Source organism: Suncus etruscus, chromosome 6, assembly GCF_024139225.1.
Source record: "Suncus etruscus isolate mSunEtr1 chromosome 6, mSunEtr1.pri.cur, whole genome shotgun sequence".
In the NCBI taxonomy this organism is placed as follows: Eukaryota; Metazoa; Chordata; class Mammalia; order Eulipotyphla; family Soricidae; genus Suncus; species Suncus etruscus.
The window spans coordinates 38,616,593-38,632,039 of NC_064853.1; the positions used below are offsets into that span (position 1 = coordinate 38,616,593).

At 44.2% G+C, this 15,447-nt stretch overlaps 1 protein-coding gene across 1 annotated transcript; it reads right to left on the bottom strand.

Annotated features, from left to right (window-relative positions):
• Positions 1–1,252: 1,252 nt before the first annotated feature.
• AKIRIN1 (akirin 1) lies at positions 1,253–14,321 on the bottom strand. Its single transcript, XM_049775144.1, has 5 exons — positions 13,936–14,321; positions 8,096–8,236; positions 5,284–5,418; positions 3,307–3,378; positions 1,253–2,778 (listed from the first exon to the last, which is right to left on the bottom strand). The coding sequence occupies exons 1-5, from the start codon at positions 14,171–14,173 to the stop codon at positions 2,768–2,770; spliced, it is 597 nt and encodes a 198-aa protein (XP_049631101.1). The 5' UTR covers positions 14,174–14,321; the 3' UTR covers positions 1,253–2,767.
• Positions 14,322–15,447: the final 1,126 nt, after the last annotated feature.

Sequence of the window (15,447 nt, forward strand, 5' to 3'; positions counted from 1 at the left end):
CATGAGGGTGCTCAGGGGCTACTTGGGGCTCATGCAGTGCCAGGGAACTAGCTAGGAACTCATACATGTAAAACATGTGCTAGGCTGGCTGAACTATTTCTCTGTCATCATTTATTTAATCTTGCATTTGTGGGTGGGAAAAACCCAATGACGTACATAAAATGAACCCTCATTTAACAAATAAGGAAAATGGCTCAAAGTTTAGTAGCTCGGTAAGGCTAACATAACAAATTGGTTGCAAAACAGACTAGACCATGGCTACAAACATGCAAAGGCCTCCCATTTAATTATGACTAGCCAACCAATCTAACCTGCTGGGCAGAGAAGACATATATTCCATATAAAGTTGGCTCAAATTCTTGCAACCAGATATTTTTTTTCCTTTAGTTACTTTTTCTTTGGGGGAACCACACAAGCCAGGGTTCAGGGTCTCTTTTTGTAACATTTGGGAGCATGTGCTCCAGCCTACTGAGCTCTCTGGCACATTTTACATAATTCTTAGTTATATTGCCTGGGCCACTTGCCTCGCTCATGGCTGAACTGGGTCAGATCCATGGCACACTTCTACTTCTTCCCCTTGGGTCTACCAAACAATGCCAGGAATGACTCCTGAACAGAGAAATTCTGAACACTGTGGGGTATGACAAAACAACAAAAATATAACATTGCCACACACGCCACTGACTTATATCACTTCCTTCTACTCCTCTGACCAAGGCACATAATCCTTTTGCTCCCCTTAAGCTTAAAACTGTTTTTGTTTGTTTTTTGGGTCACACCCAGCGACACTCAGAGGTTACTCCTGGCTCTGCACTCAGAAATCACACCTGGCAGGCACGGGGGACCATATAGGATGCCGGGAATTGAACCCAGGTCCATCCTGGGTTGGCTGCATGCGAGGCAAAAGCCCTGCCTCTGTGTATGTTTCTCTCTCTGGCCCCTTAAAACTTTTAATGCCCCCCCCCCATGCTGTCCTTCTCTTCCGCTGGGGTGACTATCCCACACCTGAGGTCACTCCTATTATAGCCAATGCTTTACTCCCTTTTCAAAAGCAAATGGAGAACTTAAAAAAAAAAAGATGAAACTAATTGCTCTTCAAATATGAAGTAAAACAATTCTTTAATTATTAAAAGATTTCTGATGATTTTTTAAAAAGTCTAAAAAATTCTGAATTGAGGAAATGACTATAGCAGTCTCACAAGTTGTTTGAATTAAGAAACATTATCACAGTATTAAGAAGGCAAGGTAAACAAATAGCTTAAGTACTTTATTTGTTTGCAACTAAGCTTGTTAACACTATATAATGAAAATGTACAAAGAATAATGTTGCAGTTTTTTGGTTAGATTTAAGTCAAAGACATTCATTAATAAGGAATCTTCGAATGTGAATATTCCAAAAAATTTCTCTATGCCATCTGATCTGAACATCTGAACATCTGTCTCTGAATATTACCTTACTTTGGAAGGTATTGGCAATACATTTGAATTAAACTCAAAATTTTTCAAAATAAGCCCTAATTTAAAAAACTATTCTATATTCAAACTAAAACCATTTTAATAGAACTTTCCTTTCCACAAACAATAATAAAGGAAACAAGGCATTTTGTAAAATGTGGTCCTGAACAAGTCACAGTAAAAAATAAATGTGTACTTAACTTCTACCTCCTCAAAACAGAGGCTACTTTCTGTTCCACAGCCTTGAAAACAAGGTGAAGAACAGTCTGTAAGCAACTTCGGGTAGGGGGGTTGCCAAAACAAAGCTCAAGCAGTTGTACATGGACACCTTTTTAAAAAGTTGGGAGAACCTATCAAAGGATCCAAATTCCATTAATAACTGATATAGAAATGAAATGGCTCCTCCCACATAGCAGTGCCCTTAGGGCCTGGCCCAGCCCCAAGGCTCACCTATTTTAGGCTCCAAAACAAACCCTGATGGTCCTGCTCCAGGGGAGACATTTTATTTTTAGAGGTTCAGTGTCCAAGGAGCTCACTATGTGAATGAGGTGAGCATAGACTCCACATGGGTATTTTAAGGCTTGGAGTCATAGTATTTTTCTCACAGGGCTAGGCAGAGTTCATTGTGTCAAATGGCCCATCTCCAGGTGATTCTAATTTCTCACAATGCAACTGTAGATCTAGGACCACAGACCTTTGCTATGTCATCATAATCATACCTAATGTCCATCCTACCTTATGATTCATATTCTGTGCCTGGAAATAGTCCCTGTATTTAACAATAATACCTACACATAAAACAATCCACTGTTACAACTCGTATGGTCACAAAACATTAATGATCTTCTGTAGACCAACCTAATGTCTTTAACCATAATTGTCGTGCATCAAATTCACAGCCAGAATCCCCAAGTTCAAAATAATTTGCACAATACAAATAATAACTTAAAAATACACATACACACATATACACTCGCGCACACACTTCTTACAGAACTGTGCTTGGGGAAACTCCATTTGCTGAGTGCCACTGCGGGCATATTTTACTAAACTGCTGCTCCAGGGATTTTGTTTGGAAAATTTATCACAGTAGGGCACAGCTGTTTATTGGATGAGCAGAAAAGAAAGATATGCTTGTGGCAACCAGAAAGTTTTAAGGTCTTTCAAGTTGTATAAAATGGACCTGCAGAAACATTTAAGTGTTCTCAGGATGCAAAGTTGGAGCTGAAATGTGATATCAAACCAGTTGCAAAAAAGTATACAGCAGCCATCTCTTGAGGTCGAACCTGGTACCCAGATATGCAAGATCGTTTCAGGACACATCTACAAATTAGGAATAAAAATACGAAAATGTAAGAATGACTAATGATAAATGCAAGACTTATGTTTTGAGTATGTTTCGGTTTACTTTACATCTTGCCTAAACAAGATGTCTAAATTTGAGGAATTTTGATCAGATCTGATAAGCAAACTTATTTTCATAAATTAATATTTGCAGTTATCTTTCTGGGGGGAAGTCAGAAAATAATTGGCACTGGAGTCAAAACTACCAAGTTTTCAAACCTGATTGATTCATTAGTTATGAAAATTTAGGTTAAATCTCTTTAAGTGCTATCATTACCTGAAAAACAGGGCTAGTAAGATTCTTCCCTCATAGGGTTATTACTGCAGATTAAATAAACTTCTATCAGGATTTAAAGAGTTTAACAGAATTCTGGGCTTTATATAAACATTCTTTAGATGTCATTTTATTTTTATGAGGGACTTTTAGCTCTCAGAAGATAAGACTGTCAAAGTTTTGTTCTTAGAAGCTAGCACATAAAAAAACCAACAAAACTTGCCAATACTTACAGCTTGTTGGCCTTGTCCCATATCGTCGCATAATCTGATCATGTGTGAATTTCACAAAAGATTCATATTGTTCTGTGAGAGAAAAGACAATAAATACTATTCTTAGACAGCCCCTCTTCATCCACCACCTTTTAAACAAACTCAGATTTCAGAATCATATCTAGCTTTCCAGTTTTAATTATCTTACTCAAGGTCTCTCCTTTCATGGTCGCTCCAAAATTTTTACTTCCTCTTAGAGCTTGAATCCCTGACTATTAGATTCAGTCCCTTTATAATGTTATTTTTTTTATAATGTTTATATTATTTATAACCTTTTTCTTTTTTTCGGGCCACACCCGTTTGATGCTCAGGGGTTACTCCTGGCTAAGCGCTCAGAAATTGCCCCTGGCTTGGGGGGACCATATGGGATGCCCAGGGTCCTTCCTTGGCTAGCGCTTGCAAGGCAGACACCTTACCTCTAGGGCCACCTCGCCGGCCCCTATTTATAACCTTTTTCTAATAATCCAGCCCCTTGCCATCATCCTTAGAGAATTAGCTCAAGACATACAGATATGCCTACTACTACTATGGGTTAGCAAAAAAAAAAAAAAATCACAAAAGGACATTTGTTGTTTTGGGAGAGGGGTGGTATCTTTTTCTTTTAAATAAATTTGAAATACACAGACTCGAGGATTATAACTCAGTGCTATAGCACTTGCCTTACATGTTTTGTTTGCAGAAATCTTGGGTTTGATTCCAAGCATTACAAAAACAAATTTCTAAAGAACATATTTTAGTCAGAGGTGGGCAAAAAAGGTGAGTGATATTCTTGAGCCTTTTCTTATAAAATACATTATTGATATACTTAAGATCAAAGAAGTTCTACTAAAAATAAATCAATTGTTGCTAAACAGTTCACAATTTAAAGAAGACCTATTAAAATTCTGAGACACGGGCAGAGAGTGTGTGCAGCAGGTAAGGCACTCACCTTGCAGATGACCAACCTGGTTTTAACTGATTCAATTTCAATCCCTTGCACCTCATATTGTCCTGAGCCCCAACAGTAGTCCTTAGCACAGTTGGGTGAAGCCCAATACCATCCCCACAGAATAAAATTTTGAGGAACCATATGATGTCGGTCACCAGATTAGGAAATAATAGTTATAGGAAGTTGTTGTGTAAAACTCTCTGATCACAACAGCTGTCCTTTTTCACAAAATAGGTACTCCTTTTTAGTCCTGATTCAGATCTTCTCCCTTTCACAATAGTTGTATTTGCTACCATCACTAATCACTGCCTTTGTTCTTCCCTCAGCTGTACTTTTCAAACTTTATATACCTCCAACTCATAAGATGCTTAATCAGGGCCCGGAGATAGCACAGTGGCGTTTGCCTTGCAAGCAGCCCAGGATCAAAGGTGGTTGGTTTGAATCCCATATGGTCCCCCATGCCTGCCAGGAGCTATTTCTGGGCAGACAGCCAGGAGTAACCCCTGAGCACTGCGGTGTGGCCCAAAAACCAAAAAAAAAAAAAAAAAAAAAAGAGGCTTAATCAGGCATCCATAAACTGATTTTTAACAGTAAGCCAATAGTTAACTATATGCTGTTCAGAGTTGAGCACCATCCAATCATCTGTTTAACAGCCAGCTAGCATAAATAACCTACTCAATGCCGTCATTCAGAGATGTAAAAATTTCAAAATAAAAGCTGGGCTTGGGGACGTCGAGGTGGCGCTAGAGGTAAGGTGTCTGCCTTGCAAGCGCTAGCCAAGGAAGGACCACGGTTCAATCCCCCAGTGTCCCATATGGTCCCCTCAAGCCAGGGATGTTACAGAAATGTAAAAGAAAAGTTCTTCCATAAAACTAAGTGAGATGTTTATAGTCACCAAAAGAGAGTAACTTAATATCAAACTCATTATACCTATTCTTTAGCTAAGAACCACTTAAATGCTTTTAATTCTGAGTTCTACAAACAGAAAGCAGAGCACTGCCTCAGCCTACCTGCTAGTTTGGTATTGAGGATCTGCTCATACTCCTCCCGAATTTTATCTTCATAGTCTTTTAAAAGACGCTCACATATTATTCCAACTTGCCGAAGGGTGAAGGTGGGCTGATCCTTTTTCAGCCAGGAGGAACCTGGACAGAGACAAATTTAATTTACACAAAACATTCTAGTTCTAAATTTTAGAATAGCTATACAAAGTCATAGAAAAACTATTCCAAAAAACATTAATTACTTGACATAAAACATCTTTACAAATCCTGTACTTTTTTTTTTTTTTAATAAAGGTAAAAGGGAAATAGAAGGAAAAGTGAGATTCAGGTATGCTAGCAGCATACAGAGAGTTCTGATTTGGTAAAGATTTTGAGTTGCAGTATACATTGTTCCTTGAGAACTGCTGGGAGCAACCTGTGCATGGATTCACTGTTAACAGAAAGCAAAAAATTTTAAGGGGCTTGTCAGTTATAATCATTAAAAGGTCTATCACTCATGTATGTGTAAAAGCAATTAGAAGTGGCATGGGGGGGCAGAGAGATAGCACAACGGTAGGGTGTCTGTCTGCCTTACACGTGACCTGGATTCAACTCCTGGCATTCCATATGGTCCCCTGAGCTCTGCCAGGAGCGACTTCTGAGCACAGAGCCAGGAGTAACCTGAGTACTGCCGGGTGCCCCAAAACAAAACAAAAAGGTATTGTGGGGATAGACAGTACAGTAAGTAAGGTACTTGCCTTCCATGCTAATGCCTTTGGTTCAAGGACCATCAGGGATCACAATTATTTTTAAACCTTCCTCTCCCTAGGGCACAGAGTCACGAGAGTCCCTACTAAACATCACTGGGCATCTCCCTACTGTCCCTCAAAGGGTACAGCTCCAAAATGAACACAAAAATAAAGAGGAGGAAAGCTGGAACAGAAACCCAAAAGGATAAAAATATTCTTTAAATGCACGGCCCCCCGAGTCAGACATTGACACAACCACACCACTCCCTACCAGTGCCTAGTGTGCCCCCCACCACCAGGGCCAGAGCATCGTAGTAGCCCCAAGCACTTAGGAGGCTCCTATTTTAGAAATAAAACAAAAATTACCTTTGGAGGTAAAATCCATACACAAAAACACTAACAATTTAGTGACATTTAGCCTAATCACACAATGTTATACAACCCTATTAAGTAGTCTTCCATTCTTTCCTCCCTCCCTCTAACTCTTGCAATTTGTCCTCTAAGAAGCCATTTTTGGGGGCCAGAGAGATAGCACAGCAGTAGGGTATTTGCCTTGCACCCAATCCAGGATGGATGGTGGTTCAAATCCTGGTATCCCATATGGTCCCTGTGCCTGTCAGGAGTGATTTCTGAGTGCAGAGCCAGGAGTAACCCGAATGCAGGCAGGTGTGACCCCCTCCCCTCACCAAAAGCCAGTTTTTAACATCTTTGTAAATGGGGGGGGGGGCACGGGTTTCATACTTGGCTTACTTCTGGCAGTGCTAGGGGAACCAGGTGGAGTTGTCAGAGGTCAAAACCAGGTTGCCTTGTGCAAGGCAAATGCCTCACCAGCTGTATAATCACTTTGGCCTCCATTCAGTGTAATTTTTAACTCCTAGATCTATTAAAAACTAGAATAAAGATTTATGTAGAATTTAAATAAAATGTCTATAAAAAATTAAATGGAATTCAAACAGATATCAAAAGTAATTATGAAGAAATAAATTTGTTTCTTTTAGGAGTTTAAGGTAGAAAAGAGTTTATTGTTCCTGAAGATATCTGAGCAATGGCCTGCCTGCTTACTATTTGTAGATGATGGTAGACAAGACACAACTATGTGACCCTGGGCATTTCCTTCAACCCTGAAGTTCTATTTTTGAGCACGTCCTCTGACCACCTGTCAACGTTATAGAATAGTGCTGTCAAACGACTTTCTGGAATGATGGAAATGTCCTATATTTGTGCTGTTCAATACCATAGTTACTGCATGCACACAACCATGTGAAATATGCCCAAACAGTGGAGAAACTAAATTAATTTTAAAAGTTTTAATTAAAAATTAATCAGCCACAAATAGCTGCTGGATACAGTATTAAGACACTGCAATTACAGGAGCTAGGAAAATTATAAAGAAGTTAAGGTGGTTGCTGTGCATGCGGCATATCAAGGTTTAATCTACAGCACCAGTTCCACAGGAACAGCCAGGCAGGCCCTCCAAGACACTGCAGTTCAGAATGCTCTGGCACTGGATGGAAGAAAGCTTAACCAAATCACTTTATGGCTTCACTTAAAAACATTATGTTGGGGCCGGAGAGTTAGCACAGCAGTAGGGCATTTGCCTTGCTTGCAGACGGATGGTGGTTCAAATCTCGGTATCCCATATGGTCCCCCAAGCCTGCCGGGGGCAATTTCTGAGCAGAGAGCCAGAAGTAGTCCCTGAGCGCTGTTGGGTGTGACCCCAAAACAACAACAAAAACATTATGTTAAGCATTAATATACATATGCACTTAACCTATTTTATTACTTCAGACAAAAATCAGTTATAAACTAGGAAAACACCATTTAAATACCTGTTACAAATGCTTAAATCAGGGGTCTCAAACTCGCGGCACGGCCCTCCATAGAACATTTTGTTGCCCTGCCCTAGAGGAATCTTTTTTTGTTTTGTTTTGTTTTGTTTCAGTTGTTTGGGACACACACACCCCAAATGTTCAAGGCTTACTACTGACTTTGCACTCAAGAATCACCCAGACTTTGCCTCCTGCGGCCCCCAGGTAAATTGAGTTTGAGACCCCTGTCTTAAATGGACTTGTACGCAAAAGCATGCTTACCTGGAGAATTAGGTGCGGTGAGTGCTGAGGAGTGAGGGTGACTTTCAGAAGTGCCAGCTTCACTCTGATTAAGAACAACTTCTAAATGTCTCCACCTCTGATAGCGACTATATTCTTGTTTAATGTTTTGAAAAATTTGCTCTAATAAAAAAGAAACACATTTGAGCATTCATTTTATTCTATTATTTATTCAAATATCTAGTCCTCCCATCTCCCAAGTTTTGTATTATTAAAGAAAAATTTACACTGAATAAAAGCCCTTTTCCTATAACCCCCATCCATTAAGACTGTCAGAGCATCCTCATAGAGCTGTTTTAACAATAACCCGGATAGCAGCTATTTTGGCATACACCATTACAAACTTTGCTTATTTTTTCGGTGCTTAAGACCAGACTGTTTGGTGAATGATTAACTAGTACAACATACAAGGGGAAAAAAAGGCCCTCCCCCCATCTAACAGGGAACAATTTTGATCAACTAGTCTTACATGTTCACAATCTATTAAAGTGAGCCTCTTACCACCCAACAACAAAGCCCTTGTCTGGTTAAGATCTTTGGGGGAAGGGGCTGGAGAGATAGCATGGAGGTAAGGCGTTTGCCTTTCATGCAAGAGGTCATCGGTTCGAATCCCAGCATCCCATATGGCCCCCCCGTGCCTGCCAGGAGCAATTTCTGAGCATGGAGCCAGGAGTAACCCCTGAGCACTGCCGGGTGTGACCCAAAAACCACAAAAAAAAAAAAAAAAAAAAAAAAAAAGATCTTTGGGGGAAAGGGAGAATAACAAAAATCATTAGGCTAAGAAGTAGACAATGACTAGGAAAAGATCCAAGACTTACTGCTCAAAACTCATAACCCAGGTTTTGAGAAGAATTTCTTGATCCCATTAAGAGGCAATATTTGGTTGGACTCACATTACTATTCTGGGTCAAAGTAATCATAAACCAAATTTATTAATGCTATTAAAGGGAGTTCAGAACACACAAATCACAAGCCACCTTTAAGGGCATTCCTAGAAACAGAAAATCTGAAAGAATGTAGTAAGCTTTCCCTTTTGGGGAATGAAGGTATTTCTCAAACAGAGTAATAACAGCCTCCCACTGGTAGAGCAGGGAGCTAGAATGATCCAGGTGGGTGGTAGTGACAATAGCCTCTGGTGCTAAATTGCAATCCAAATAGGAAGATTTAGGGACCTGAGTGATAGCACAGTGGGTAGGGCAAGGGGTAGGGCACTTGCCTAGCAAGTGGCCAACCGGAATTTGAACCCTAGCATCCTGTATGATCCCTGATTCTGCCAGAAGTGATTCCTGAGTGCAGAGCCAGGAGTGACCCCTGACACTGCTGGATGTGGTGCCCCCTCCAAAAAGGAAGAAGATAAAACAAAAGAAAAATTTAACAAAAGAAAAGATTAGATTGGGGCTCCCAGGCAGCTCATTTCTTTTCTCCCAGGAAAAAGGGCAGTAGGGTAAAATGGAACCTATGGGGTAGAATATGAATTCAATATAAATAATAAAGCCTTATAAAATATAAAAATTATACCACCATCCCAATTTTCCTTTGAATATATACTCTGCTATAACTATTTTTCAAGGTAGAGAGTGCTAATTATGCTGTTTTGCTTTTTCCTAGCTGTATGACCTTGAGAAGTCATTCAGGATCTTTAACCTCATTTTTCTTTTTTTTGGTTTTTGGGTCACACCCGACAGTGCTCAGGGGTTACTCCTGGCAGGCTGAGGGGACCATATGGGATGCCGGGATTTGAACCACTGTCCTTCTACATGCAAGGCAAACGCCTTACCTCCATGCTATCTCTGGCCCCTAACCTCATTTTTCAATATAAATGTTACATGCCTACAGGATAGTTGTGATAGCCAAAATTAGAAATAGTAATAATGCTGTAACAACTAATTATACAGTGTAGGAACTGACACGAACTCAAAATAGCTCTCTCATATACACTCCTAATTCTAAGCCTAAATGTTGGAATAATGTGGAATGACAAAGCTTCCCTTTAAGAACACTACAGTGGAGAAAAAGAACACATCAAGTAGGTAGGTCCGCCCAGGTTTAATCCCCAGCATGCTATACTGCTCCTCCCTATCCACCCCGCCCCCTCACCCCTCTCTTCCTTGAGTGATCCAGAGTAGAGCCAGGAATAAGCCCAGAGCACAGCACAACAGGGTGTGGACTCAAATAAACCAAAAGAATATCATGATGGGGTCTGAGGGAGAGAACTCAGTAAGAGGTACAGACTATGTGCTCAGACTCAAGTTAGAGCGCAAGCACACTTGACCCCACTTTCCTCTAAGTTCCCAAACACACCATATCACAGGATCCCAAGTTAGGTGAATATCTCCAGGAGTACCCCTCCAGCAACAAGATTGAAAAAGTTCATAATCGAGATACCCTTGAATTTATAAAATCTTCACCTTTAGGGGCCGGGTAGGTGGCGCTGGAGGTAAGGTGTCTGCCTTGCAAGCGCTAGCCAAGGAAGGACCGGGTTCGATCCCCCGGTGTCCCATATGGTCCCCCCAAGCCAGGGGCGATTTCTGAGCACATAGCCAGGAGTAACCCCTGAGCGTCAAACGGGTGTGGCCCAAAAACCCCCCCCCCAAAAAAATCTTCACCTTTAAAATGTTTATTCTCCAACCACATACTTGCCAGATTGAGTACAGGATGTAAGGAAAGTCACAGACTTGAAACAAGAAAGGACAAGTATGAGGACAATACCTAGAACAGAAGGTCTTTGATAAACCTTTAACTGCCTGCTGTATGGCAAAGTGAACAACTGGAAAGAACTTTGAGGATAGCAGAACTAGTAAGTTCAAAACCTAAGCCTGGTATTAAGAGAAAAAAAGAAAACAGGTATGAATTTCTTCACAACAAAATAAAACCAAAAAAAGGCATTTCAAAAGAAGCAGACTTTCTTTTGGGGAGGTTGCAGACGAGGTACACCCATAGATAAGCAGTGCTTAACTCTGGGCTCAGTGCTCAGAGATCACTCTGCCAGGTTCTGGGACCATATGGGGAGCCAGAGATTTAACCTGGGTTGGTCACATGCAAGGCAAGTGTCCTACCTGCTATACTATCACTCCATCCCTGCAACTGTAACTTTAGATGGTGGCTAATAATTTTAATCCTTGCCTAACATTGTTGAAATTGTGCTTTTAGGTTACTCTTGGGCTACTCCAATCTCTATAATGGTCCTAATTGCTAATGCTCTTGAACATGACATTCTATGCCTCCCCCCCCCCAAAAAAAGCCCCAAGTTATTTTCTTCCACGTTGTTTTTTTTTTTTTTGGGCTACACCCGGTGATGATCAGGCGTTACTCCTGGCTATGCACTCAGAAATGGCTCCTGAATCCTGAATGCCGGGGGATTGAACAGCGCGCGGGCAAGGCAGATGCCTTACCGCTGTGCCACAGCTCCTACCCCTTTTCCAGTTTCATCTCTACAACCCAGCTGCATTATTCTATACTTTTTGCTCAAGAAGTTTCCCTTTGTTTCAAAGAGCTGTGTTTCTTCCCCCAGTATCAGTCAAGGCTGGTCCAAAATGTTTCCTTTATCTGTAAATTATTTCCCAACCCTCTTTAGCTGCTTTGTATCTAGACACTTCATATTTACAACCAGGTTTCTGAGACCAGCAACCCTCTTTCATGATAGGTACTTATCTAGCTCACCAAGGCTAATAAAACATTTAAATTTAATTTATAGGCTTTTCCATAAAAATTGCAACTTTTCTTAAAATATGAAAAAGTTAAAATTTCTTAGCCTTTCTGAGAAGACTTTACAACCCCCCCTTATAACCCCAGAACCTATTTATACTCATCTCTTTGATTGCAGAACCATATGCCAATCAATAAGCATTAAGAAGTGATCAATCTTTACAAGTATTTAAAAGGAAACATAGTTATATAAAGTATCCAAGAAGCCAGTCTGCATTATTTATGCAAAAAATAGAATTTAAGATGAAAGCTTGCCATATTTAAATTTCCAAACACAATCAGCAATCATTTACAAAGCCCTTACTACAATCTAGAGGGCAGTGTTGGGTGAAATAAGACATTTACACAAAATACATCTTGAGGGGGCAAATATTCATTCCATTTTGCAGAAGAGAGACCCAGAAAGAATTGGTGACTATTCTTGGTTATCTGTGACAGAGGGGAACAAAACAAGTTTTGTAAGAGGGCATCTATGTCACTGTGCTTTTGAAAGGCACTTTATGAACAACTTTTGCAAACATTATCTCATTCAGCACATAAGGCTTTGCAACATTAATTGGTCAAGGAATTTCAAAGTAGGACAAAGTTCCTTATGGCCAGGGTTAAGCTGATAGTGGATGGGAGAAGGCATGAAAAGACTGGAGTTAGCCAACAGAAAGGGAAGCATCATGGAAAGTAGGAAGGCAAGAACAAGACTGGATGAGAAAAACAGAGGCATGCTTTGGAGAAAAAAAATGTATAAAAGACCAGGATAAAGCAGCTGAGCACACGAGGAAGGCTATCTAGTGATTGGGGTAGTGCCCAGCGACCGAGGAACTCTTGATGAAATATCCCTTGTGGCTATACAGGGGAAGAAGGAAATCAAGACCAAGACCCTGGTAATGTAACTGAGCTGAAAAAAGGTGAGGGGAGATTATTTTAAAGCTATCCCGGGTCTTCTACTGGCACTCGGGGACTAGAAAAACAAAGAAATAACTTGCCAAAGTCCTGTTTTGAGATTCCACCCCCCCCCCCATTTCCGCGAGTCCTTTAAAAACGGCTAAATATCAATTCTGTTGCACTTTCTTCTCCCCTTGCACAAAGGGCTTGTTTCTTGGTGCCTTATTATGATTTTTTAAAATTTCCTTTCCCACTCTGCCTCCCCCCCCATAAAAAGCTCATTCCTTTCTTGGGCCTAAGTGGGTCCCCCAATAGACCGTGTCTCTGCCTCAAGGAATAGTAGAACCCGTGCCTACAGAGAATCCTCGGGGGTGGGTTGGGGGACGTGGATGGATTGGACAATTTTGGCGAAGGAACCCCACGATTTCAAGCCATTCTATGGCCCAGGACAATGGCCACACCACCGAGTGGAAGGAAGGGCGGGCCGGTCAGTCGGGGAGAAAGAAGAGAAGGGGCTGAAATCAAGATTCCACCGGGCGGGCACCCCCAGCTTCCAGTCGCCTCGGGGAAAAGCTGGGTGCGGGGAGGGGGGGGTCTCGGGTGCAAGCAAGCAAGCCAGCCAGCCCTAGCCTGGGAGCCGCACCCCCCAACCCACCTTGGCGGCCGCCCCGGATCCCGCCCCCACCCCCACTTGTCTAGGCCGGCGGCTCCGTGAGCAGAATTCCTATTTTCCGGGGCCCGTCGTCGTCGGGATCAAGTGGGGGTGCGGGGTTTGGGGTGGGGTGCGGGTGGGAGGACGAACCAGGAGGACTCCCAGGGGGGCCGGGCCCCCACCTCTCTTCCTTCCCAGCTTTTATATTTTATTTTTTGGGGGGTCACACCCGGCTGCACTCAGGGGGATCCTATGAGGTGCCATATGGGGTTCAAACCACCGTCCTTCTGCACGCAAGGCAGACGCCCTACCTCCCTGCTATCTCTACGGGCCCCCCCCAAAAAACTCAACCCGGATCGCTCCTTGAGCGCCAGGAAAATGCAACCCCAATGCCCCCCATCCCGGATGTCTCTCACCCCCGGAAGCCACCGGGCAGGCCCGGCACCCCAGTTCCCTTTTCTCGGGGTGCCGAGTCTGCGGTGGGGCTCGAGCCTGGACCCCCAGGGCGAGCGAGCGGGCGGGCGGGCGGGCAGCAAGCAGAGGCCGGGCTGGCTGGGCGCCAGGGCCGGCGTCCGGGGCCGCTCACCCGGGGTGGGCAGGCGGCGCTCGCTGCCGGGCGGGGCGTGCGGCTGCTGGGGCGGCGGCGGGGTCTGCGCCGGGAAGGGCGAGGACGAGGGCGCGGGCGGCGGCTCGGCGTCCGGGGGCCGCAGTCCGGCCGGCGCGGGGCCGGGCAGGGGGGCGCAGCGCCGGCGCTTCGGGGACCCGGGGCTCAGCAGCGCCGCCTCGAACTCCATAGGCCGCTTCAACGTCGCCCCGCACGCCATGCCGCCGGGGAGGAGGAGGAGGAGCCACCGGGCCAGGTGCCGGGAGAGCGGACGACGCGGCGGCGGCGGCGGCGGTGGCGGCGAGTGCGGCCCGAACCTCCGGCCTCCCCAGCGGACGGAGCGACGGACGGAGCTCGCCCCAAGCCGAGCCGGCTCCAATGGCGCCTCCAGCAACCCGGCAGCGCCGCTGGCCACGCCTCCTGTGACGTCACGGCGCGGGCCACCGCCCGGCGGAGGTGGGGAAGCCGGAAGAGCGCCTGCTCCCGGAGGGACCGGCCCGCGGTCTCTTCCCCCCCCTCACTGCGGCGGGAATGGAACAGGCCGAGCGGAGAGGTTGGTCTCCTAGCAACCGCGGAGAGTTTTTTTTTTTTTCCCATCTTCCAGCCCCGCCTCCTCTCCTCCAAAGGGTCCCGGCACCTTGCTCCGCCCCCTCGTCCCGAGCCGCTCGCTGCTCCGGGCGGGGGAGTGAGGAGGGGTGAGGGGGTGGTAGGAGAAGGAAACCCTGCCGGAAGTTTCTGCGCCTGCGTGTGCGGCACGGGCGCCTGGGGAGTGGAGAGCTTGCCGGGGAAGGTCTCCAGGCCCTGGGGGTCGTTGTCCCTGCATCTGGGACCCTGGTCTAGGTCCCTAGAGAAAGGTAGGGGTGATTCTTAAAAGATCCTCCCCTGAGATGTAAACTAGAGCCCATAGGATGGGCTTTAATAAAGGAAGCCCAGCGATCCAAATTGGGTACCAATTTGTGCCTGTATTGTGAATGTATTTGGAGATGATGGATGATCTATTATTCCTTTCCCAGCTTATAAAGGACGGATCTGTTACTCAGAAAAGTTAACCAATGGAAAAACAAGTCCCCAGTTTAAATCGTCCCAGAATGGTGGCAGAAGGTTCAGAATATCTGCTGATACTGCAGTTCTTCCCCATGTGATCTGACAGTCTAAGTCCAGTTGTTTTGTTTTTGTGTTTGGGTCACACCCAGAGGTGCTCAAAGTTTACACCTGGCTCTATGCTGAAGGATCATTCCGGTGGGTACAGAGGATTATAGGGGGATGCTGAAGATCAAACCCGGGCTAGTTGTGTGCAAGGCAAGCTGCCCTGCCCGCTGTACTAGCTTTCAAGGCCACCCCTCCCATATTTTAAAGACTCAAGTATAGAGATTGGGGAGATAACTCGTTGGGCTAAGTGTATGTCTGGTCCCCCGAGTATCACTGGGAGCACAGTTTCAAGAGCTCTACTGAGAGCCCCTGAGATCTGATCCAGAAGTAGCCCTGGAGCACTGT